The 26,142-nt window shown below is 44.7% G+C and overlaps 1 protein-coding gene across 1 annotated transcript in view; it reads left to right on the forward strand.

Moving 5' to 3' along the window:
* Positions 1-21,668, forward strand: part of LOC128453135 (pro-neuregulin-3, membrane-bound isoform) — a 256,557-nt gene extending 234,889 nt beyond the window's left edge. Inside the window, exons 4-8 of the mRNA XM_053435847.1 lie at positions 3,092-3,194; positions 6,896-7,022; positions 13,970-14,097; positions 15,941-16,105; positions 21,005-21,668. Of these exons, the coding sequence (XP_053291822.1) occupies positions 3,092-3,194; positions 6,896-7,022; positions 13,970-14,097; positions 15,941-16,105; positions 21,005-21,668 (1,187 nt within the window). The remainder of the gene's footprint in view (positions 1-3,091; positions 3,195-6,895; positions 7,023-13,969; positions 14,098-15,940; positions 16,106-21,004) is intronic.
* The last annotated feature ends 4,474 nt before the right edge of the window (positions 21,669-26,142 follow it).

The raw sequence follows: 26,142 nt of genomic DNA on the forward strand, positions 1-26,142 counted from the left end.
CAATTAGTGTGGCTGGTCCTGGTAAAGCTCTCAATGTGTGTATATGTGCTCTTATTGTGTGATTATTGAAGACAATCTTACACATAAGTGCGGCTGATGTGAGATTTCTCGCTAAATCATCAACACCATCCTTTATTTGACTTCTTGTCACAGTCTCAATCTCACAAATGTTCCACTTCAGCCGACCATGAAAACACTCGTGTGTGTGTGAAGGGTTTTTGATTCGAAGGCGACATAATCTGTCCTCGGATGAGAACTTTTTTATCTGCACTCTTTATCAGCTGTTTCCTTCCATCATCTTCTCCATATATGAGAGCAACACTCTGACACATCTGCCAAATTAAATAAAGAGACCATTGTTGTGAATTCCCTCCAGAGCGACAGCATCTTCGGATGTTAGGCCTCTATCGTGAGGATGCATCGTTTGTCAATGTCCTCCACATAAATCACTCTTCATGGTGCTAACGGGGCTGAGACTGAAGCGTCCATCCCATACTTGTGAACACAATATCTACAGAACACTCCACGTTTGGTCTAAACATTCATTTGACTCAGAATGAACTGAAGAGATTTTAAAGTCAAAGATCAGAGGTCAAGCTGGCTTTGACCTCACAAACCATTTCTTTTGCCTTGTGAACGCTATACCTCAGGATCAACTGTAGAGAATCTGTTCAAATTGGCCACAGACTTTCATTTAGACTCAAGGATCAACTGATTAGATTTGGCTGTTCCAAGGTCAAAGGTCAAGGTCACAAGGGCCTCCAAACAAAGTTCTCTTCTCGCAGCTTTAAAATAATGAGTCTTTACAAATCGGAGTCGGTAACTTATCGTTCATTCCTGTGAAAACAGTTGTATAACTTGACAACTTTCTACAACATCTTGTGGTTTTTGTGGAAACTTTGCTTGATCCAGTGTTTTGTGCTGATAACGACCTGAGAGACACAAGTTTGACAAACACACTTTAATATTATTCAGTCCTGTTTATCAGCTCAACGTAAACTTTGACTCTTACAGCTGTATGTTGAGGCTTACGTGGCTCCGGAGAGAGCTCTGTAGGTCTGAGGAATTAACCCTGCTGGGTTTCGGGTTATCTCAGCTCGGACTAAGTAACTGTGGGAATGAGGTTTAAAAGACGCCGGCACTTACCAGGCAAGACCGGTCTAATGAGCAGATTCTATTGGTTCCATTATGGGTAATGACCGTGACCCGGAGTGACCCAGAGCACACTAAATTTACATTTTCAGATATGTCCGCCTTCTCTGCTCATGCCTGTTAATTTCTGATTCGTGTGGTCTCTGGTCTTTAAGGAAGTTCAATATTAACTTGCAGGAGTGATGGTTAATAATGTAAAGAGTTTCGCTTTATATGAAATGTGCCCTGAGAAAACCTCTGCTGTGGTTTTTAAAATCCATCTGACTTGACTTGACCAGTTTCTCATTAAAGTAAAACGATGCCGGATGTAAAATATTCAATGTGCAATGAAAACCAAATGATTTGCATCATGTTGGTGGAAAATATATATGAAAGAAGGTGCAGGCGTTTATTAATTTTTACTTTGAGTCAAAAGAGGTTAAAAAGATCTGCAGCAGCAAATCAGAACTCGTTATCATCCTGTTCGCTGAGCATCTCTGCTTCCTCACAACATCCCACCTCCCTGCTGCCACCTCCTCCTGATCTCCGTCTCTCCTCCTCCCTGCTGCACCTCCTCCTGATCTCCGTCTCTCCTCCTCCCTGCTGCACCTCCTCCTGATCTCCGTCTCTCCTCCTCCTGCTGCACCTCCTCCTGATCTCCGTCTCTCCTCCTCCCTGCTGCACCTCCTCCTGATCTCCGTCTCTCCTCCTCACCTGCAGCCCGACCCTCACCGTGCTCTCACAGGAGCTCCACCCCCCCCCCCCCCCCCCCCCCCCCCCCCCGCTCCCTCTAATGATACAATTACAGCCAATGAGCCAATGGGATGACTCAGGCTGATTAACGGCATCAAAACAACGCTGAACAGAACTTAGACATGAAACGAGTGAAACAAGGAGAGATGCTCTACCCGTCCACTAACAGCCGCCGTGGCATCTGCTGTTCCAGGTTCTATGGATGATGTACTGCACATGTGATCGCTTTAGCTTGTGATGAATAGATCCCTGGTTTGAATTCTCCACCAGGCCCTCCCAGTGTAATGCTCAGGATGCCCTTGAGCAAGACACAGTGGCTGCAGCTGCTCCTCCGTGGCTTTGAGGAGCTTGTGGTTGTTTCCTGCAGTGATTTTCTGAGCGGTGTTTAAGATCTTCATCTTCTTTGCACTAAAGCGTCTGTTGGAAAAAAAACATCCCTGGTAAAAAAAAAAAGAAAAATAATAATAATTTGTTTCAATTACCTCAACACAGAACACAACACCTTGTGTCGGCGTCATGCTTTTCCAAGGTCTGAGCGACGCTTAATAAAACCTTGATTGATCGTCTATTAATGCATGTGAAGGCAACTATGATTTACTTGTAGCAAACAAGACAGCTTCCATTTTTCTCCACTAATGACGTCCGTCCGCGCCATAACTCTTCTTGTCTCCACGTGTTCGAGCTCCATTACATGTGGCATCCATTCCACCAGCAGTCAGTGTCCACCGGACCATTACTCCATGTGCTGGAGCTGATAGAATGAGCTGTAACTAAGAATAGAGGCGGCGGCGGCTGCGGGAGGATTGTAAACAGTTGTTTGTGAATTGTGGGTTTTATTTTGTTTATTTATCACTGAGTAATTACATTTATACAGGAAGAGAATCTGCAGAGAGCTGTTGCACTGCACTCGGTTGTTTGATGAAATTAAAACGGCTGCTCGGGTGCTGTTAACTCGGATGAATACAAATCTCAAAACTCTGTTTAATTCTGTGTTATGGTGAGAATGTTATTTATTATTAACTCTCATTCACACAGATGTTCAAAACCACACATCTTCCTCTTCCTCCCTCTCTCTCTCTCTCCTCTCCTCCGACGTCTATCAAACACACATGTTGACGGATGTGTACATGATCTGTGACTTTATTTCCCAGGTGTTTGTTGTTCAAATATGTAATATGGCTCCTTCCTCTGTCTTGTTTCCCCACAGAGAGCAAAGAGGTGTACAAGAGACAGGTGCTGTCACTCACATGCATCGCGATGACTATCAGCCTCCTGGGAACCCTGTGCATGGCCCTCTACTGCCGCAACAAGTGAGACCATGAACACACAGGAAATATATGTGTTTATACCCAAACCCCTGGTCTAGGTGTAAATCAAGAAGATTCTACTCTTTTATTGCAAAGTTGGATATTTACAGTTTCATACAACCTGCGATAGTTTGCCATCGTTTCTTCTTCTGGCAATGATGAGCTCAGAAAGTTAACTTTGACTGGGTTTGATGGAAACATCTGGTTTGAAATAGATCTGACTCTGGAGTCTCCTGAAGAAACCACAATTAAATCTGATGGAAATTGCACAAACTCATAGACATCAGTGCCCTAAACATGTCTAAGGCTAAGGTTGGGTTCAGGTTAAGGTAACAGGGAAACACAAAATCAAATTGGAAACAACATCTAACACAGACACCAGCATTACACAAACACACACACACACACACACACACACACACACACACACACAGTTCAAGTTCTGTCTTTGGATGTTTTACCCGACTCTCAAATCAATTCCATTTTTCCAACCGCGCTCTAATGGAATTTTCCCATGAATACACTGACAGCTGAATTAGCTCATTTCATCCCAGCGATTGGTTTTCTTCCATTTGAACTGGAAGTTGTTGCCACTGGTCCTGAAGTCAAACCCATGTTCAAAGGATCCAGTCATGTGGGGGGGGGGGAATATACGTGTATGTGCACACACGTATATTCATCGTCCATTACAACACAAAGGTCACCTCACGTGGCCCCTGCTCTGTTTCCCTCTCTCTCTCTCTGTGATCTATGTGTGCACATGACGGGTTAGCATCCATCCTGGGCTGCAGGATCTTTGGTTAGCGCCTCGGGGGGGGGGGGGGGGGGGGGGCTGCACTGTGGACAACTCGGGTCAAACCATCCGCTGTGTAACTGCACTCCGTCATTCAGAGAATATGGAGTGTGCAGGGGGCTGTGATAGATGGCACTGTAATTCCATAGGCATCCCCCCCCATAATATGATGATATGAGTGAGTGCGCAGCCTGACAACAAGATAATCGGATCAAGGAATGATGGACAGGCACTTTCGATGAGTCTGTAATTGAGTCAGGGAGCTGTTCAATGGAGAAGATGCATACAAATCAGGAGCAAGTGCAAATCTGAGCCACCGGAATGGAGAAGGAGTCGAAGGGTTTTCTCCCCCGAGAGGGAAACAGGAGCCCGACATACAAATGACATACAAGAGATCTGTAGATTAAAGTTCTTGACATGTATCCTTGGCGAGGACATTCAGCCGATATGGACGTGGAAAGAGTTTCCAATCATTTGAACCTTGTTTAAAAATGTGACGTGAGGATTTTATTGTTTTTAAACTGTTGAAATCCAAAAGAGCTTTTCACCTGTTTCTACAAATGTTCAGAGCAGCTCTCCTCAGCTGCTGCTACAAAGCCATGGTCCTGTATCGAAAGTTTATTAATATTCATCGTATCAGGCGTCCCTTAACACTGCACGTCACAATCGTGAAGCCGATAATAAGATGAACAGTTCTCGAGATACGCGAGACACGTACAGACAAACAGAGACTTCTGGAATTAGTAGATACACTATATTTAGTGCTTTTGAAAAGGTCACGTTTAGTTTGAGCTGAAGCAACAATAGATCAGGCTGCTGCAAAAAGTTGTTGCCTGTTGTCAAACAAGAAGTCAGACTTTATTTATTTATATTGTTTGTCACTCGAACTTAATAAGTTGAGACTGTGAGTTTCAAGATAACAAAGCTAAACTTTACAGAGTCTGATGCTCGACGACTGAGGACACGTGTTTCTCTGTGAACAAAGAGTGTGATGGCGTCTTTTCTTTCATCGCAGCTTAAGCACACGCTTTCATCCCAAGTAGCAAACACTCACTTTCACGTGCTTAAGCATCAAATAACCAGGCCGACTGTGCTGAGGTCTCACGAGAGATTACCGATCTTTCTCATTAAGTAAACACTTTTCAGAAAGTACAGGGTGGCAAATGTCACGGCCCTCTTCCAAGAGAATGTAATTAGAGCGACACGGAGGTGAAGTGGATGGTGGCGCTCTGTGAGGATGTTGGTAAACACTTCATTAACGTGGCTGTGAGTCGGCAGCGGCTCTCAGAACCGGACCTGTGGAGGCTTCACGGGCTGCGTCTGATAATGAGCACACAATGAATGTCAACCTTTTCATCCGTCGCTGTGAGTGGTCGGGTAACGAGGCTCCTGATGATTAAGAGCAGATCCCGGATGTTAGTGGGAGAGCTTTTACTTCTTTCTTTCAGATGACAGCAGAAGTCAGATTACAGCATCCCGCTCCACCAGGTCTAATTGTTCCATTTCCTCCAACCTGATTGTCTGCAGACCTCTTGAGTCATGAGTCATGAGTCAAACTAAATACTTTGTTAGTCGGTGACGTCTGTCAGTCTGCGTCTTTGTAAAGTTAATGTTTTTTCCAAGTAAACCACTTTTAATAAAAGAAGGTTTGAGAGCCTCCTCTTATTAAAACGCTAAGCACATTATTTAAACTGGAATAATATACTTTTTTATTTCAGCCCAGAAGAAAAGGAGATGTGAAGATGTACAGATGAATAAAGATCCTCTGGTCAATAGTGACTTTCTTCTTCTTTTCAAGGGCGTGAGTCTGATAATAATCCAGTTTGACTCATTTAAAATAATAATATGTAGGTTGTTGAGTCTAAAACTTTGTAGAAAAACATCTAAATTCTCTGCAGTGTCCTTGACCATAGAGAATGAGTATATTATGGATATTTACCAAAGTAAAGTAGGACACATGGACCATCAATTTGTTCTTTAGGCTCATTTGTGTACGAAATAATGTAGATTTGCATGAGAGCGTTAAAACAAAGCTGTGGGCCTTATTCTGGGATCTTTAATGTTCGTGTTATCGGTTTGAAATGCAAAACTGGAACAACTGTAAGCTGCATGTGTTCAGTTACTGAAATCCCTACTAGAGGAAGCTGATGTGGGAAAAGTGAACATATAATGATCACATATGATCAAGAAAGACGTGTGTTAGCAAATGAGACATGAACCAAACTAAAAAGTAAAAGTACACGGATGGTTTCTGTCATTTGAAGTAGATCTTATCACACTGATTTATGGTCAATATTTGTGTTTTCATTCTCCCTGTAAATTTGGTTTTAATTTGTAATTTGATGCCATGAAAATGAAGTGATTTGTGAGAGATGGCAGCGTTCATATCTGGGATACTTTGGATTAATTTCTGAACAGTGGCAGGAAGTGGAGACGTCATCTTTATCTTCAGAAACTTTCAGAAACAGTCTGGCCGAGTTCTGGCTTCTGTTATGACCACCAATACAGGACATGTTGGTCCTTCATGTGCCACCAAAACCGCTCTGACCTCTGACCTAAGACCCTGTAGGTTCCCTGTTATATCAGACATGAGGTCGGCTCTGGATCTTCTAAATCCTGTAACATGTGAGGTGGAGCCTCCACAGATCGAACCCTGTGGACGGTTCTGTCCCTCACTCTCAGCTGCTGACCCCACAAGCCTCTGCATCTCTCAGATTCTCCCTCTGACGGTAACAGTTTGGCCTTCGTCTCATTCAGGTCCCACAGCTGCACACTGACATCAAGCAGTTTAACAACTCAAATCACATTCGATGATCTGTTGCTGATCAGCTGGGATGAAAACCCTCAAGGATTCACAGACATTTAGCCTCAATTCAAATTCATCACCATCCTCTTTTTCCTTCCTGCTCAGGAGACGCAGAGAGAAGCTCCAGGCTCATCTGAAGGAGAGTCGCAGTCTGAAGAACTACTCTGCAAACTCCCACAACCCCCTGGAGGTCAAGCTGAGGACCCAGAGCACCAACCTGCAGATGCACGAGGTGACCACCGCCGTGTTTGTCTTTTGTTCTGTCTTGACATATCGCTGTCTTGTGCCCATCCACCTTCCACAGATTCATTTTCAACATGAAAGCCATTAGCTGCTATTAGCACAAACATAAAACACCATTGCTAAAGCCAGCAAACATCTCAAATTAAATGTTTGGCAGCCGCGCCCCCGAAGAGTCGATCACAAATCAGAGGTATACACTGCACACAGACATTTACACCTCAGCCTGTTTGCATCCATCATTGAATTCATCAGCCCCCTGTAGTTCCAGCTGCATATGAATCAGTGTGTCCTCCCGTCTCCACCTGGCCACTCGCGTCTCGCTCTCAGGTCCACGAGCAACCGTTAAGTGGTTTGGGAGCCGAGGAGCCGAGGAGCCGAGGAGCCGAGGAGCAATATCATTCATCATCTCTCCAGCACTTTGTCATCACATCTCTCCCAGATGTGCGTCTCAGAGTGGCTGCTATGAAAAACAGGGCCTTAATTTGACTGTCACTCAAATCCACGTCTGCCACCACCTAACAAGAATCTGTGTGTGTGTGTGTGTGTGAATTGTGCACAATTATGCAGAAATTGATCATTCCTACATGCCCATCACGTGAGTTGCCCATTGTATCTATTCTACACGGGTTTGTCAAGAGGCTTCATTGAATCAATTCTATGTTTCCTCCAAGGGCATGATTTGAATTTCCAATGAAGCAGAGTGTTTACATGCGGGGCTCAGCATCCATCATCAACACAGTGATACACACAAGATGGATAAACCAGCGCGGGGGGGGAAGCACAGCAAATAATTGGAAATCATTGGGTTTGAGATCCGATCAGTCAGACGACAGAGGAGGAGAACAAATGCTTCCTGAGCCGCGGTGATGGACGTCCTCGTCCTCGTCCTCGTCCACTCTGGTCTCACTATGAACTGAAATGCTTTTATTCATTCGTGGCTTGTCACAAAATCTACATTGAACACTTCATGAGGAATTTCAAATTTTTACAAATTCTAAAAAAATTGATTCAATTGTAGAGCCTCTCTGCACCCCCCCCCCCCCCCCCCCTCCTCCTCTCCCTCTGTCAAATACTGAAAATGAATCTGTCTGTCAATGACTGAAAATACAATGAATTTGCTCTTTGCAGTGATGTAGCTCTGTGTTTATTTGCATATAGAGCGGGGGGGGGGGGGGGGAGTGATCACTCTATATGCATGTGGTGTTGCATGTTAATGCCAGGTATGAACTGGGCCGTAGATTTAATTCCAGTTCATGAAACATCGGTACAAGATCCAATTTACCTGATTTGTCCCTTAACACTATTTTTCAGAATAGCAGTTAAGCTAAACCTCCAAAACATGAAATATATCTACCAAAAAGAGAGCAAACATATTCAATTTTAGTCTTTCAAGTTTTATTTTTACTTTCAAATGCATCCGGTGTCAATAACTTAATGTCAGCCTCTGAACTTTACACTGATCCTGTCGTGTCTAGAGCTTCTGACTTTTCAGTTTAGTCCGAATCAAAATAAAAACACATTAAGAATTGACATCAGGACGAAGTCAGACACTAACCAATCAGGTTCAGACTCTCAGCTGAGTAAACCTCCTCAGTCTCTTTCCTGTAATAAGACAAACCACGTGGCTGTTTCCAGGAACCTTTCAAGAAACGATGAGTAGAGAGCAGAGCTGCAGAATAAAGCACTAAAGCAACTAGAAGTAGAATCAACAGGTCACAGAAGTGAGGACGTGTGAATGGAGCACACTCCACATCCTCTGTCCACTTTAATATATAAGCTCACAGACTTTAAAGCAGGGGGACATTATTGCCTGAGGATCTGCGCTTGAGTTGGAGTTCACACGGGGTTCACATATTTAAGATATAGCTCGAAGACACAGCTAACCACGGGCTTGAAAGCAATCTGTAAAATCTGGAGTTGGTGAAGAAGACATGTCAGGTGTGCCTCCTCACATTACCCTCAAGCCGACAAACAAACCGACTCTCCGAACCTGCGTGGAGATCAAGGGGATGGCAGCCATCCAGCCTTCTACACGGATTTAGATCCTATAGAGCGTTAAATTGGAAATACTTTTGTAAAAGTGAGGCACCTGTTGAAGACTCGGTGTAATAACACAGATCAGGACAGAAACAGTCCAAACAGGAAGAATCTGTTTCAAGTATTTGAGTCAAATCTATTTGACAATGTCGATAAATGACTGAATTTAAAGATGGACGACTGATGATGTCATTTGGAGCCACACAACATTGAGAGTGCAATGCATGATGGGATATTTTGTGTGGCGGATTTTTACTTTTCACAAAACATACACACAATGAGAATTCACGAGAGTTCAGACATTACAAAATGGCAAATTCACTATTCAATAATTAGTGAGTGATTTTGGACACAACCAGAGACGCACAACACACAAGGAAAAAGACACAAAACCTGGACCTGGCGGCAGGTGCACATCAAACCTTCAACTCCTGACAAAGCCCGGCTGCGGGGGCTTTAAGGTTCACGCTCTCATGCCTCTTACACAGCAGGCTGCTTTGTTGAATCCCTCTCATTACATTTCATTACTTTAATTGAATCCCCGTTTAATTTCACCTTATTTAACTGCACACTTTCTTATTTTAATCTTTCTTATTGTATTCAGGCACGAGCTCCTCATTTTAATCTCGCGAGCCGTGAAAAGAGCGGCAGAACTTTCCGGCGGTGGCCGGTTACAGGAAACGAGTTCCTCTGATTAGCGCCGCAGGGCCATTTATTGGAAGTATTTGATTATGCAGTGAAGTAGAGAGCGGCGCTGAATGAGCCTGTCTCTCTCCATCAATCAGGTTTTAACATCCTATCATGAATTCCACAGGTGTTCCTCCAACTCCATCTGTCATTGCTGCATAATTAATACGACTCCATCTTTCTCCATTATCAACAAGACTTTATCCCAGCTCTGCTAAGCTTAGGTTGTGTGTGTCGGTGTGTGTTTGTGTGTGTGTGTGTATGTGTGTGTGTGTGTGTCTTTCTAATGCTCTATCGCTGCACAAATCATAAAAATCATCTCCTGGTTTCCTCCGAATTGGCTGTCAGAGTAAAAAGACCTGAGAGCCAGAGGCATGTGGTGTTTGCTGGTCTCTATCTCACAGATTAAAACATCCATTACACCACACACACACACACACACACACACACACACACACACACACACACACACACACACACACACACACACACACACACACACACACACACACACACACACAGACCCTCAGTTGTCCGGACTTGGGGTGGAATCCCCGTCACAGTGGTGATGATTACCTCTGCTCGTTGTGTCTGTGCATGTTTGTGGAGCTGAAGAGTCGAGTTTCTTTCGCCTGCAGCCGTGCAACAAAACACTGTGTTTTTATTGATGATCTCTAGAAACACTTGGTTTTGCAGTTTCTCCTCCAGCGTCTTTATAAGTCCCTGAAATCTGTTTTCAAACAGACACAAAAGGGACCAACTCACAGTGTGTCAGCGCTAACGGACTGGAGGCACTTTAACACATAAAATAGTTAATGTTTGTGTGTAACCGCTCCCTCCTCATCATTAATTAACGGACGGAGCCTGAATGAGTGTAGCTGACTTTCTTAGGTCACCGGCGTAACGTCCCACTATTAAAACTTCATATCTTGTGTTTTATCACATGGCTGAGAGATGAACGACCGCTCGCTGGATGCGTCTGTAACAATTAGCAGCTTGTCGTGCGTGCATTTGTGTGTTTGTGTGTGTGAGTGTGTGTGTGGTGTCGGGACAAGAGAGCGGAGAAGATGAGAGAAGTTTGAAGTCCAAGCAGAGACAGTGGAGCATGAGGCTGATGTTGGATTTAACTGATCAGTCTCTCAAAACACGATTAAAGTTCAGAGAGTGAGTCGACCTGTTGTAAAAACACTGGAGAACCAAAGAGCTTCTTAAAGATCTGAAGCAACCGGAGACAAAACATCTGAATCAGACTTTGGTTATTTTTTATTAAAGGAAATACTTAAGTCGCCTGATGAGGTATCATGATCACCTGAGAGGTTTCGACTGACTCTTGGTTGAAGTGAATCATTTCTTATTTTATTAATCATCTCTTCCAGACGGTTTAGTGCAGTAGACGTTCACAGATAAATGACCACGGCCTAATTAATCAATTCATTATTGTACCTTAATCAATTCTAAAGATGCGGTCATTAATAAAAGCTTTACAGGATATTTAGTGGTAATAAAATCTAAACTACTTTGGTAAAGTAATTATCTGTAAAACTTTGATTCCACCTGAAGCTTATTTAATGCAACATTTGGCCTTTACAGCTAATAACAGATTAAATTGTTCACCAGAGCCAATAAAATATCAAAAATGTGATGTTTGCTCTCAGAAAACATAAATAAAATTGTCGTGTTTATCAGATTTACAGAAAATCAAACACTGCACCATCTCCTTGAGAAGACTCAGTTTCATTTTTTTGAAAAGCTTCCAGCGATGAGCTGTGTCATGAGCAGGATGGGAACTTGTGAGAGACGGGATTTTTTTATGAAAATGAAAGTGCAACTCAGACATGAAAGTTTAACGGCTCAATTTTAGGGAATCGATATGAATGGTGGAAAAAACCCTGAGGATGTTTCCAAATCCACTCTCCTAGTTTAACGTTGGAGGGGAGACAGGACGCTGCACCAGGTTCTAACGGGTCGAACTTCATCTCTTAGTCAATCGTGGGTATGTTTTGAACTTAAAGTGCAATTAACCAATCAGCGAGAGCCGTCTCCCATTCCCTTTAAGAGTCAGGAGCACTTTCATGTTGGTGCACTGGTTATAATGGTGGATTTTTACAGGTAATTAAAGGGAGTGCTCCTGAGCAGAGGAAACAATGTGTTTGCTCCTGCTGCCTTTAGGTGCATGATACTGTCTTGATCATTTGAAAGCTGCAGCACTGACTTCAGACCAGTTTGTTGTTGGTCAACGCAAATCGCTCTCCTCTGCCTCACAACAACTAATGGGGGGGAAATGGCGAACCAGGAAGTACACATGTGTTGCTTCTGCACCAGGTGTTGGATTCAAATGTTAAATGTCAGAGTTTAAAGATTGGAGGACTCAGAGTTCCCTATTGAACCTGCTTCCTTATCGTCTGTGTCTCTGCTTCAAGCCGAGATGGTCGTCTACACACAGATTCCCTTCGAGTTGTGGAAGAAAGTAAATCACAGTCTGTTTTTAAAAATCAGCCTCCAAACATCTGAGTGGTCACATAACCGGGGGGGCGTGTGTGTGTAACGCTAATGAGGCCGGCGTCCTGCAGAGAGTCTTCAAAAGGGATTGCGTCAGCGACAACCTTGTTAGTCAGACATCACACTGAAAGCATTGTGTAAAGAAAAGTCATAAAAGTACTTCGGAGCAAGAAATTGCACAGAAATAATATTTTTTTTTGCCTGATTTTTACTGAGGTTTAGAAATGACTGTCTAGACGAGGCCTGGGTTCTGCAGAGAAAAGAAAACGGTCATTGTCAGATAGAAGCAAAACACTGATGATGTTTTTTATTGTGCATGAGAAATCAAAACAGCATCAGGCTCCTCACATCTCTAAAGATTGAAATGTCTTTTTCTGTTTTCCTGTGTTCGTCTGGGCTCTTTTCTCCCACGTCAACTGCAAAGTGAAGAGAACGATCAGTGAAGCGTTTTGTCTTGTTGCATGTTTGCTGCTGATGAACATGAAAAGTGTTTATTATATGAAACCACCAGTGAAGTGCTGAATTGATGTCCTGGAATGAATTAAGAGGGGGACAAAGGGGAGATCAATGGAGAATGAGAAGAGGATTGAAAACTATTGGAAGTAATAAGAACAGAGTAGAGCAGAAAACATCTGAATAAAGTGGAGGATGTGATCAGTGTCGTCAGAAGCCTTCGAGGTTACCTGCTCAGTTCAAACCTCCTCAGACGATCCAGCACTTTTCAGTTTGAGAGATTACGTAAAAGAGTTGAACATAAAAACCTTTCAGCACCGTGAGGTCAGACAACACAGACATCTTTCTACTTCCAGACAAGGGTTTTCCATTAGAAGCTTTTCCAAATATCTTACTTTACATGATTCCACACCAGTGTTAAGAACAGAAATATACATTCTACATTAGTGACACATTTCTCTCTGTCTCTTCATATGTTCAAACCCTCCAGTTCATCCTAATATCTCAGTCTCACTGTACAAACACACAGATTTTCTAATCAACGTTCCCATTGTGATGAATCCAGGCTTTGAAAGAGTTTATGAATGATTCATTTCAAGGTTTTTCTGCTTTATTTGATGCGTATCGAACGTGGAGAGGAAGACAGAGCTGTTTCAACAAAGTCCATGAATTCATTATTTCTGTTCCTTTTGGCCTGGCCCTCATTTTAACAATGAAATATTATATATACTGTTATAGCGTTAAAATAATGTCTAGAAATGTGTTACAGATTTGAAAGATGATTGTATTCGACATTCTTAAATCCACAGAGCAGAAATCTGTCCTCTCTCTTTTGGTCTTGGCCCAGCTGCCCAGTATTCAGCTGCCGATGGCGTCTGAATCGCTGCCACCTCTCTGACACACGCCAGGCTCCTTTGTGCTCCTGATTTTATCAAGTTATCAGCCGCCTCCCTCTGGTCTGCACACAGCGCAATTCACCTCAATCCCCGAGAAAAAGGCCAGAACGATGCTGAGGAAGGTGAAAAAAGACGGCCATGGATGTAACGTGACTCCAGTTAGACTCCGGCAATCAGTTCCCAGAATCAAGGCAGCAGTCAATCCCCACCCGAGGCTCCCAGCGTGTTAGAAAGAGCAGGGCCGAGGCTAACACAGGAGATCTAACAAAGCTCACTCTGCCCTGCACGAGAAGCAGAAGTTCTGCTCCCACTTTGAATCACACGCTTCTAAAATTGATCTTGTTGTTCTGGTTTGTTTCTGCAGTTCTGCAAACGCTCCTCGCCGCCCCGCCAGGGAAACGTGAGCGAGTCCAGCTTCGCTCACTGCAACAGCACCGCCGCCACCGCCGGGGCCGCGTCCAGCATCTCCAGAGGAACCGCCAAACACCACAGGTATGAGGTCTACACACAGAGACACACATGCAGGTGACATGTTACTCCATCACGGTGGTAATGCAAACAATGAGCAACTTCGGTGTCCTGTCCTATAACCAGCCGGAGGCGCAGTGAAGAGAGAAATTGAATTATCCACATTACAGAGCAGCCAGAGCTAATTGCTGATTTACGGAAGAATGATAGTAATTTTGATTAAAGCTATAAACATGTTAATAAGCGTAACTATAACAGTCGTGAACACAGAGGCGATGGGACGGAGATAAGATGGGAAGCAAACGCACGGGAATTCATGAGCCGGCGCAAACATGTAAATTCCAGAAAGATAATTTCTCACAGTGCTCAGTGGCGTGTAGGAGCTTTCTGGGCTTTGGCTTGTTCATCAGCGGCAACACACACATGCACACACACACACACACACACACACACACACACACACACACACACACAAGTGCCTACCTCAGTGGTTCGAATATGCATCTTTGCCAGGGCTGGATTTTACAGTAGCACATTCAGAGAGCTGAGGCAAAGAGAAGGGAGCTCCTGCAGATTAACGACTGGTTTTCTGTTTATTTATATATCTTTTTTAGGAATTATTTTACCGTTTCAGTCACATGTGCAGTGAATGAGATATGAACCTCCGCCCCCAGGTGAGCGAGAAAGCTTCATTTTGGATTTAACATGAAATAAATCCTTTTTTTGAACCTTCCACTGATCCAGAGAGAGATGAAGAAAATGTGCACAGAACTCTTTTATTGACCTTTGTTCTCTTTCATCGCGGTTCGCCTCACCGGCGCTCACACCTGAGGGCCGCGCAGCACGCCTCTGATTTCCACCTCTTACCATCGAGCAGCTCCACAGCAGCTGAGGGTTAATCACCAGTTTTCAAGGGAATCCGGGCGTTATTTCAAAAAAGATTTTTCCTGGACGAGCCAGAAACCTCGATCAGACCACTCTCCAACTACAAAAACTCTTCTGTAACCTTTTGGCCAAACTCCTGTTTCCTCCTCCTCCTCCTCCTCCTCCTCCTCCACTTCCTTCTCCACCTCCTCGATCTCTGGATGATTTGGCTCGAAGTCTTGCAGCTCTCACCACAAACCACATCCTCATTTGGCGATCAGGATTTATTTGTTTGCAGTCGCATCAGCTTATGCATGGACTCGGGCATTATCATGAGAATATCAGACAGTGTTTGGGAAACCATCGTCCAAAACAAGCAGAGAGAAACGGGCCCAGGCTCATTCTGTGTTTCAGAAAAATCTCTTTATGTCAAAGTCTGCCAATACTATTTAGTGGCTCCCTATAAGAAGAGCTTCCAGCCTGTTTTCAGAGGCAAATCTGTTCTTCAGAGTTAAATGTGACTCAGGGCTCCGAGCCAGGACACTGAGAGAGAGGGGGGGGGGGGGGGGGGGGGTTCGACATCAAATTGTGAGAGCAGCATGAAGCCGATTCAGTGAAGAAAGTCAAAATATACTTACACATTTTTATCCTTTGTGAGATTGTGTGACTGCAAAGATGTGATAACACTTTTTAATTACTCTAATTCAAATTATTTGTGTAACAGTCTCAAATTAGCAGTTTTCTTAAAAGCTGTACAACCAGTAAGATCAAAAGTTGTTATTAACGACACTGATCTTCTCCAGACACTAGAAACATGCATTTCATTTCCACTAGATATTAATTGATATTAATATTTATACGTTTTAAAAGGAACTGTTTAGACTTTTATCTCTTATCCCAGCTAAAATCACCTTTATTATAACATCAATGAGATATGAATTTAACAATAACTTCTGCATGTTTTTTATTTATTTTTTCATAGGAGTGGCTCCTTGTCTCAGAGCCCAGATCAGAAAACCCGGACAGCCCATTGGTCGGCGTCCCGCAGGACCCCGCCCATTCCCAGAGGACGGCTAAATCCAATGGGAGTGTCCAAGTTTTCAGGCCCCGCCTACCAACACCTGCAGGAAGTCGACTCTACCGAGAAGGAAGCTGAGGCACAAAGACGGTGAGGAGAACTTACTGAGAGTCTCTAGGTTGATTGTAGATGGAATACGATCGACCAATCACAAGAGAGGGGTCCAGCTGGCCAATCAGAGCAGAGCGAGCTTCATCGGGAGGACGGCCTTAAAGAGACAGGGGCTAAAGTCTCATTTTCAGACAGAGGCTGAAAAGAGGAGCTGCAGCGAAGGACAGTCTGAGGAAAATTATATGTTTTCTGAACATTAAAGCAACACAAATTAAAATCATCAACCTGAATATGTCAACTGGAAGTATCATATTATCCAGGAAGGTTTATCTTGAAAATAATCAGTTGTATCTGATCCATGAATGTGTGCATCTATTCACATCCACTGGCTCTGCCTCTGAAGACAGACTCACAGATGATGTAATTACATCATTAACATCCTCAGCTCCTTCTTTCTGTCTTTGTCTCCTCAATGAGTCTTTTCTAAAGAAACCCACTGACTGAAAAAACACAGGACGGTTGTAGACAAAGCTTTGGATTTCATTTCAAACTGGATATTTAACAGGAAACAAAAAAAGAAGAAGAAGAAGAAGAAGACAGCATTTCTCCTTCAATCTCCCTCGTGCCTTTGTTTTCCAATGGGCTGAGCAAAGATAGAAAACAAGGTCACGTAATGTTGTGGTCTGCGGCACGAGTTCAGAGGAAAGGCTTCGTCTGGTGCCTGTGCTTTGAAAACGGCTGCTCGTCCACATTCTCCCCTCTCTCTCTCTCTCTCTCTCTCTCTCTCTCTCTCTCTCTCTCTCTCTCTCTCTCTCTCTCTCTCTCTCTCTCTCTCGCCTTCAGTCACGCCTCTGTCAAATTCAGATTCTCTGCTTTTTAATGTGTCGTCTTAAGAGGTGGATCAACAATGAAACACCGACAGGGCCGCTCCATGCATGTGCTGCAGCCGGGGGGAAATGCAAATGATCAGTGGAAACGATTAACAGGGAAATGCATTCAGTGAGAGAGCCGCTGTGCTTTGACCCATTTCCTTTTTTCTTTTTTTTTTTTTTTTGGTGGGTCATGAGTCAGTGCTTTCACCACCTGGGCAGGTGAGCCTCACTTCAGGCTCTCAGGTCCCAGCAGAACCAGCTCAGGGTAAAGCTCCACATGACCTACATGCATACTAATAGCAGTAAGAAGAGGAGCTAGACGCTGGTGGACAGAAATCACACTCCCACACATATTTAAATCATACAGGAGATTCAGAGGTGTGTGTGGGGGGGGGGGTTGGGCACCAGGAGGGAGGCAGAGGGTGAGTGTCCCTGCCGTTAGTCTTCTCAGTGCTCAAGTTGTGTGAAGCATTATTTAAAACCCGGTGCTTCACACTCTTGCACCACCCAAGACCCCCTCTGGTCACCCACAGGTCCCACTCACATCTGGCTGAAACATCTGTCCTCAGAGATCTGATCACAAGGGCTCAGCGAAGAGAATGTGGCCACAAGTGTCTCAAATCTGATCTCGGGACACGTTCAGGTGGCTTCACACCTGAGCTTGGTACTGAACACTTTTAATTGGCTCAGGGTTGATTTGAATTCCCTCTGGTTGGACAGAGGTGTTCTTTGGTCACTCCCAGTGCCCTCTGGTCTCCCAGTGCCCCTCTGGTCATCCACAGTCCCTGTGAAGCCCCTTTCCACTGGGTCATTGAGATATATGTGAGTACTGGTCAGAGTACTGTGTGATGCCCCACACGACCCTGTGGTCAGCCCATGTGACATAGGGCCACTCCACTCTGTCAAACTGTCACTCAGGTGTCCTGACATTGGTCCAAATCCCTCCTGGTCCCTGAGGTGTCCTTGAGTCGGCTCAGATTCTTCCTTTGTTTGGTTCTAAAGCCGCTGGAGCATCTGTTGACAACACGGCACAGAACCGACCACGGCACAGATGCTGCGTTGACCTCAGACATAAATTTGTGACGCACTGATGAACAGGTTCTGCAGGAAGGCAGGAGGTCAGGTTTGCTCACTCACACCATTCAATCAGTCCCACGATGAGAGCCTCACACACACACACACACACACACACACACTCACACACTCACACAGACTCACACACACACTCACGCTGAGTCACTGACCTACACTCACTCACTTAGTCAGTCACGTACTCACTCATTCACTCTCCGATGTGAGATTTCACAGAGCAGCAGATGGACGCATGGACAACGGGGGGAATAGAGAGAGGAGAAGGTTGAATGCGTTCTGACACGGAGGGGCGGCGTTCAGAAATATAGTAAAAGAAGTAAAATAAATCTCCAGCAGCAGAGAAAGGATGTGACGGAGGATCGTGCAGATAGCATGTGACAGTTTTAAAGAAAGGTTGCCCGTTCTCTTCCGTGCCTCTTAGAGAAGCCCAGTGTTATCTCAACAAAATGGCTGACAGGGAGAAAGAGCGCCCCGTGTTGTTACGACTATTTTTAAGATAAAACTGTCTCCAAAAAACAAAACGGCTGACGGAGAGACTGCACGCATGTTTGTAGTTTTGTCCACTGTTTGCATCTTTTTCATTTATTTATTTCAGTTACTAACTCACCAGTTTCTCCCTCTGTCGGTTCGTTTAGTGACACATATTACACACACACACACACACACACGCACACAAATGCAGCGTGTGTGTGTGTGTGTGGGCGTGCACTCCCACAGACGTGTAAACGCTCATGCTCTGCTTCTCTGGAACATTTCTCAGTGTTACAAGGTCACTGCATCACATATGAGATCTTTAGAGAAAGGATCTGCACGGGGACGGATTCATCAAATATCTGTTAACACATGTAGATGTAATGAGCCCCCCCCCCCCCCCCCCCCCCCGTTACAAAGAGAAGTGCCCGGGTCACTTATCTCACCTCGCTCGTACACCATCTCTGTGTAATGCCCCCCCTACCCCATCTAGCTCCCCCTCCCCCCCCCCCCCCCCCCCCCGCCCGCGTCGCTCCAGGGTCTATATTTGAACTCTGCTTCATAGATTCTCACAATCTGATTGTGTTTCAACACATCAAAAGAGAGATTTGTCTGTGAATGTTATCTTGGGAATTAGCACCCTCACATCATCCCGCCCTTATCGCTCGGGGGATCCTCTCCGTGTTGGTCGCTCGCTAAATCTCCGCCGTGGTTTTCGGGGGAAGAGGTTTTCACGTCTCGAAAAAATACTGCGGCGATAAAAAACTGAGGATGTGATTTCCTTCGAGTCTGAAAAAAGCACCTTCTCCACCCACCCTCTACTTTCACACACCTTGATGGAAAATGTAAGTGTGTGTGGGGGGAGGGGCGGGGGAGCAGAAGTTGAATATTGATGTGGCGGAAACAGCCGTAGACTCTGCAGAGGATTATGAATTATTACATAAAGATAATGAGACGCCGCTCTGGAACGCAGCTGGATTTAGACGCTGATAACAATGGTCAGTCTCAGAGAGGGAGACAGAGATTATGTCTGATCAGGGATTTATTCTTATTTTACTAAACAGGAGCCACATGCAGAGAACACACCTCATACATAAAACACTGGGTCAGTGAAAAGGACCTGGAAGGAGTTTATATTTGCACTGAGCTCAAAAGATCCGGCACCAGCATCGTGTGCAACAGTTGGGACGTGAGAAGAGACGAGAATAGTGATTAAAGAATCATCAGTGTTTTCTCTGATGTAACAGGTTCCTCTTCAAACAGATTATTTAAAGGAAACATAGTGTTTGAAATAAGTAAAAGAAGCCGGAGCGACGAGGTCTCATCAGCTCGAGAAACACAAACATCAGCCTGGAAATGGAAGAACAGCTGAAATATGTGTGTGTAGGTTGAGTTCCCCTTTTCTGAGAGACATTCTACTTTTAGCTTTGCCAAGGAGCTGTGTCATCCCACTTACCTTCCCCACTCGTTTCTTATTTCTGCAATGTCATATAGATGTAATTCAGGGTTTTGCAGAATCAGCCAATATCAGCATTCGTTTGTCAGTTTCTGTCGTAACATGTCAGAGCAGAAAACCACCGGTGTCATTCATGGGCAGAATATGAAACTAATATTATTTGCAGTGCATGGAAACTGATTTTCCTGTTTCCCCCCCTTTGAGAGTACTTATTGTGATCTGGTTTCTTGTGTCATGTTAAGGTCTTATTCCGATTGTTTGACCACAGGGACCCAAAGCTACAGAGAGACAGAATAAGCAGGACGCTCAGAACAGATCAGGCAACACACAGCTGCAGAAGAAAAGAGATGTGAAAAGTTCTGAGGGAACAGACGAGCACGTTGGACTGATAATAAACTTTAAATTTAGAAAACACCAACCTTTCATGACTTGAATCAGTGGAGTTATACAATCACTGAGCGAGGCAGACTCGGGACGGATTTTCAAAACAAAGCAAACGGTCTTGACCTAAAACTGGAGCTGCTGAAAGGGAAGGCGGGCGGGGGGGGGGGGTGGAGGGGGGGGGGGGTCGTTAGAATGAGCACACGTGATGTTTGATTAGAGCACTCGTCCTTGACCGCCGCTCAACGCCTTCAACTTCCGACAACACTCCTTATTTCCAGCGTGATTAGAGTCATTAAATCAATAATATAAAAAAAGTGAACTCGCCGTTACCTCACGCTTATATAAAGAAGCAGAGGGGTTTTTTTGGGGGGGGGGAGTTATTTTTTGTGTGCACAGACTCGGATATAAAGAGATGAAAGAGAGACGTCACACTCGTCTTCCTCCCTTTTCAGTTAGCCTGTGAAGTGTCAAAGGGCGGAGAGCCGTCCCCGTGTGTCCTCTGCCCGTCTCAGCGTGGGAGTCTGAAAAGACGAAGGAGTTTGAAATCAGTCTCAAAGACAAAATGACTTCTCTCAGGGAAGTTCTCTCCAGTTTATTAACATTTGTTCCTTCTCTTGTCTGTTTGTCTGTGTCTTGTCCGTCCCTGTCCCCCCCCCCCCCCAGCTGCCAAACACAGGGAGGGAACCCGGGCGACGACCCCCGACGAGATGCCCTCCTACATATGCAAGCTCCTGTCCTCATGGAGACGACGTCCCTGTCCCCTTGGAGCGGTGGCTCAGCGGTACGTTCAGGCCCGTGTGCTCCCTCCGAGTACACCGACTCGAGTCCCGCCACCCGCAGCCTGCGGAGGCCCGGCCGCCGCCAAGGCCACTCCCCGCCTCCTCCCTTTCGCTCCTGCTCCATCCCCATCATCCCCTCCGTCCAGTGTCACCACGACAGCGAGGTGTCGTGTATGCAAACCAGTGTCCCTCCGGGGACCGCCGCGAAGTCCGTCCCCTGCGGAGCCACGCCCTGCAAGGACGAGAGGAGGGGGAGGTCGTCTTCTTCCTGCTCGCCCGTCATTGGCCAGCAGCAGGATGAGGTGGCGCTGCTGCTGGAGGAGGCGCAGGAGCAGCTCTGGGCGTTGGCCCAGGCTCACAGGAAGCAGGAGGAGGGCGGGGTCATCAGTGGCGGAATGGCGGCGGCGCCGGTGGAGGCCAGAGAAACAGTTTGCTTCCTGAACCTTATCGGAGGAGGCGCTGGCGTGCTGAGCTGTAACGGACCAACGCAGACCCAGTTACTCAGCCCCAGCCTATCACACAGAGACCTGGGCCACGCCGGCCAATGAGAGGACTCCATTTAGGACATTCACCTTTCGGTTTGATAGTGTTTGACGGACTGTGGTGTTCTGCAACGGGAATGCCTAATTGAAAAAAAGATGTAATATGGAAATTGTGAAAATGTGCCGATGATATGCATAACGTGCGGATCCAGACACTTGGGAAGGGGGGGGGGGGGGGGGCGCCTTCACCAACTGACAGTGTGGGAAAAAGAGAAAAAAATATTTACATGCATTTATTTACAAAACAAGAGAAACACTTAGACAAAAAGAAACCAAATAGTCTGTCAAATCCATGGTGTTTTTAATTGTAAAAAGAATATATAAATATATATAAATATATATGGATATAAATATATGGAATTTCAAAAAGTGACCAAGTGCAAAGTTGACGAGCACAGGAATGATGTAACTATTTTTCTTTTTCTTTTTTTCTTCTCCCTGTTTTGTATTAACTGTGTCTCACGTTTTGGTTCCGGCTCAGTTCTAACGTCCCACCGCACATCCACGAGCCACGGGTTCGGAATCGAACCGCCGGGGGAGGAGCCGCCGCACCGCTCTCTCCGCCTCCTCTTGCCTTTTGAAATCCTTTCTACCCCAAGAACGCCAAGAATTAGGGTTCACGACTCAAAACTAACGCTCCTCTGGTCTAAGTGTGTGTGCGTGGGAGAGAGAGAGTGTGTGTCGGTGCTGGGGGAAGAGGAAGAAGAGGAGGAAGAAGAAGAGGATGAAGAAGAGGAGGAACCAGGAAAAGACGTCTTCTCCTTGTGCAGTCACTCAGATTGGGGAGGACAGATTGTTAAAGACAGCTCGAGACGCTGACTCCCTTTCCATGAGTGTTTCAAATCGATCTGGATTTTTTCTTTTTTGTTACAAATGATATTTTCACACATGCGGATACACACACACTCACCTGTGCATTATGTTTCAGTTGGGTGGACGAGTGGAGAGAAGGACAAAGGAAGGAAGGAAGGAAGGAAGGAGGGATAGGACGCACCACAGGAGATAATCAGACTTTTTTTTAGTTGATGTTGTTTTTCCATTTTTGGTTATTAATGAACAATGCTGCTTTCTGGGGCTGATGGGGGGGGGGGGGGGAGGGGAGGGGGAGAACCACGTGGTTTTTGGGGATTGAAACAAGAAATAAATGTCTCTATGTTGTATCCTATGAATCGGAAGCTTTTGAATCTGTTTGAAGCTGCAGCCAAATGTTTCTGGTGACAATAAGTAAAAAAAAAAGAAAAAAAGGTGACAACTCTCAAAGTAACAGCTGTTTAATCGTCGGTTACTTGGACAACATTTTGAGCATCCTGTCCAGCGTGCATGCTGGGTAATCTGTGGCTTTTCACACACGGCCTGGTGCGACGGCTTCAAGAAACCCCCGGGTCGGTGTCCACCACGGACTGTAGGTAAAGATGGACGCCCATGGCAGCTCCCACCAAGTGAAGCCAAATCTTAATCGTCTGCAGTGAAGTTAACAAACGAATGAAATGAACAGTTATTATATATTAAATCCATATCTGAGATTCCTTGGCTTCATTTTGGGCAGGAAGTTGAGATGCGTCATCCATCTTTATTCAGTCTGTGCTACACACTGAGTGCTTTATATTAACTGTAAGAGAAGTTCCGTTTCAGGATACACACAAATCATATCTTTTATAATATGGTGTCATTCCCAAATTCACACAGCTCGCCCGTGACCAGAGTCTGGTGTCGTTCAAATCCACATCACAGGTTTTCATCTCAGCAGGAAACAGCATTTAATACTTTTATTTCTTGCATCATTTAAATGAAAATTACACTAATGAGGACATAAATAAAGGGCACTGATGGGAATTTGTTCTCCAGGATCGAAAAATGTAGGCTTCTGTTGGGCACATATTCAATTTGGAAACAAACATTGAAATTTCTGCTGTTATATTCGATTAAAGGACGTTTGATTTGCCAATAAATCTGCCGGTTGTATTGTGAAAGCTTGAGGCCTGAGAAGCAACTCTTGTTTCAGAGCTTTTATTCTGTGAAATGACTGAAAGGGGGGGGTTGTTTTCAGAGCTTAACTCAGAACACAGACTTAAGACTCCTGGATGCTCTATGTTTGTCATATGAAAAATAAGTCCTGCAGTGAAAAGCTCAAACAAGTCGTCCTCCCGTGAACCGAATGTTGCTCGAGTCCCAGAAAACATCAAACCAGTTCTTTCGGCCATGTTTGTGTTTCACATGTTTCTCTCTCGTGTGTGTTATCAGTGCACGTCGGCTCAGAGACGAGTGACTCAGTAATGCAACACTCATGATAATTCCACAGTAGCTGATACATTCATGGCTTCACCTCTGCCCTTTTCTTTTATCTAATATTTTTATAAATGCCTAAATGAAAAGGCTGGATTCTATTCAAACGCACTCTCTCACACAGAAACTACAGCCCAGAGCTTTATCTCCTTCTTTTCTCCCACTTTCTATTGAAGGCTTCCTTTGCCATACTGCCATTGAACCCTGGAAAAAGGCTCTTTTCTATATCAAACTGTTGAACCGCAACAGTTCTGGTTATTTGATACTCGCGTCCCATGAATTCCATAATGTCCCCCTTCCAGCACCAACACTGCTGAGCTGTGGAGGTTGATGTGTGTCTGTGCACAGACACCGTGCAAAAAATATGTGACTTTCTTTGTTTGACCGACTGTAATCAGTGTATGAGCTTTTAAGAGATAAAAGTCTGCAAGCATTGTCTGGATTTGTTTTCTTACCCGACACCAGAAGAATCTTCAGAATCAGGTGCGTTTACTTCACATTTCTTTTGCAGAATATTCTGAAAGGTAATTTAACATGAGATCCTTTTATAAACATAATGCTGCGTTCACAAGGTGCAGCCAAAACTAGATTGTGTCTCGGTGTGAACGCAGCATTAAACATTTGCTTCCTGATATTCGCTTTGCCTCTGTGTGTGTGTGTGTGGCCGTGCCCTGAGAGTCAAGGCCAAACAGGATCGACCTTTTTAATTGACAGGACCTGTAGAAGTTATTACTGCACCTTCAGGAAGTCCCTCCTGACATTCAGGTGCTTCAGCACAATGTACATCTGAGCATCAGTAATTATACAACAGAGGAGAGGGGGGGGGGAACTCATTTCACACAGGCGTCTCCTCTCCGAACATCTTTAAATGGTTTTTTACATGTGCCAGTAATTGAACACTGCTCACAGCTTCACATCCTGCTGGTTTACTACCATCACAGGGACGGGAGGAGGAGTGAGGGAGAGTCTATCGTCCTTTCTTCATTACAGTCAAACTCTATAAGGTCTCTACGTGTGTGTGTGTTTGTGTGTGTGTGTGTGTAGATGGAGGCGTCTATAAGCTTATTTTAAAGAATACAGGTTATCAGGGCTTATTTTTTTGGATTAAATTTCTGAATTAAAACAACCAGTATCGACATTCATGTGAAAATGGGATTTTTAAAATAGCCAACACACTTTAAATTGAACCATTAATTGTCAATTTATTGATGCAGAATCCTTAGTTATTCCTTTTCCCTATAAGTCTCATTGTGGTTTAAATTGATCTGACAATGCTCACTTTTTGTCCATTGTTATTTTTCTTATCAAGAAAAGTAAAATATGAATACAAAGTGAAAATCTATAAATGCATCTGTCAGGTTTGTCTTTGTGAAACGAGCTGTGTGTGTGTGTTTGTGTGTGTCTGCAGGCATGAAGTGTGTGTAACACGGCTGACTGTCGGTGCTCCCCCTTCACCTCTCCTCCCGAAACAAAGCTCAGATTTATGGTCTGTGCTGCAGTTTAGCTGCTTCGGCTGTGGTCAGTCAGGTGGATAAGACCAGTCCTGTGTACGTGTGTGTGTGGGGGGGGGGGGGAGGACTTGTGTTGGGGGTTGACCCAACAGAAGTCCTCATGATATAAATCATAATATTTCAAGGTGAATACGTGTTTTATGATCAGGTTATGGTTTGGTTTAGTAACTGTGGTTAAAGTTAGACTTAGTCTCCAGGAAATATATTTAAAGTAAATGTTTTGTCCTCTGATGTCATGGAGACACGACTGTGTGTGTGTGTATGTGTGTGTGTGTGTGTGTGTGTGTGTGTGTGTGTGTGTGTGTGTGTGTGTGTGTGTGTGTGTGTGTGTGTGTGTGTGTGTGTGTGTGTGTGTGTGTGTGTGTGTGTGTGTGTGTGTGTGTTTGTGTGTGTTGTGGCAGCCAGTTGAGGTTAGACCATCAGGCCAGAGAGATAAGAGCTGCAGCTCTTTCCAGCCAGACCAGGCAGCTGCACGCCAGTTCACTGTTGTTGAGCCCAGATACCAGGAACATTTGTGAGCATGTGTGTGTGTGTGTGTGTGTGTGTGTGTAGACAAACGTGCAGGTTCTTCCCTTGTGTGTGTTTGTGTGTGCGTGCATGCTCTCCTGTGTTAACATCTGTTTCTCTACCGTTCCCACCTGTCTTCACACAGTCCCCCGGTGCCTGGACGGCTACAAAACAAACAC

This window comes from Pleuronectes platessa, chromosome 12, assembly GCF_947347685.1.
Source record: "Pleuronectes platessa chromosome 12, fPlePla1.1, whole genome shotgun sequence".
NCBI lineage: Eukaryota > Metazoa > Chordata > Actinopteri > Pleuronectiformes > Pleuronectidae > Pleuronectes > Pleuronectes platessa.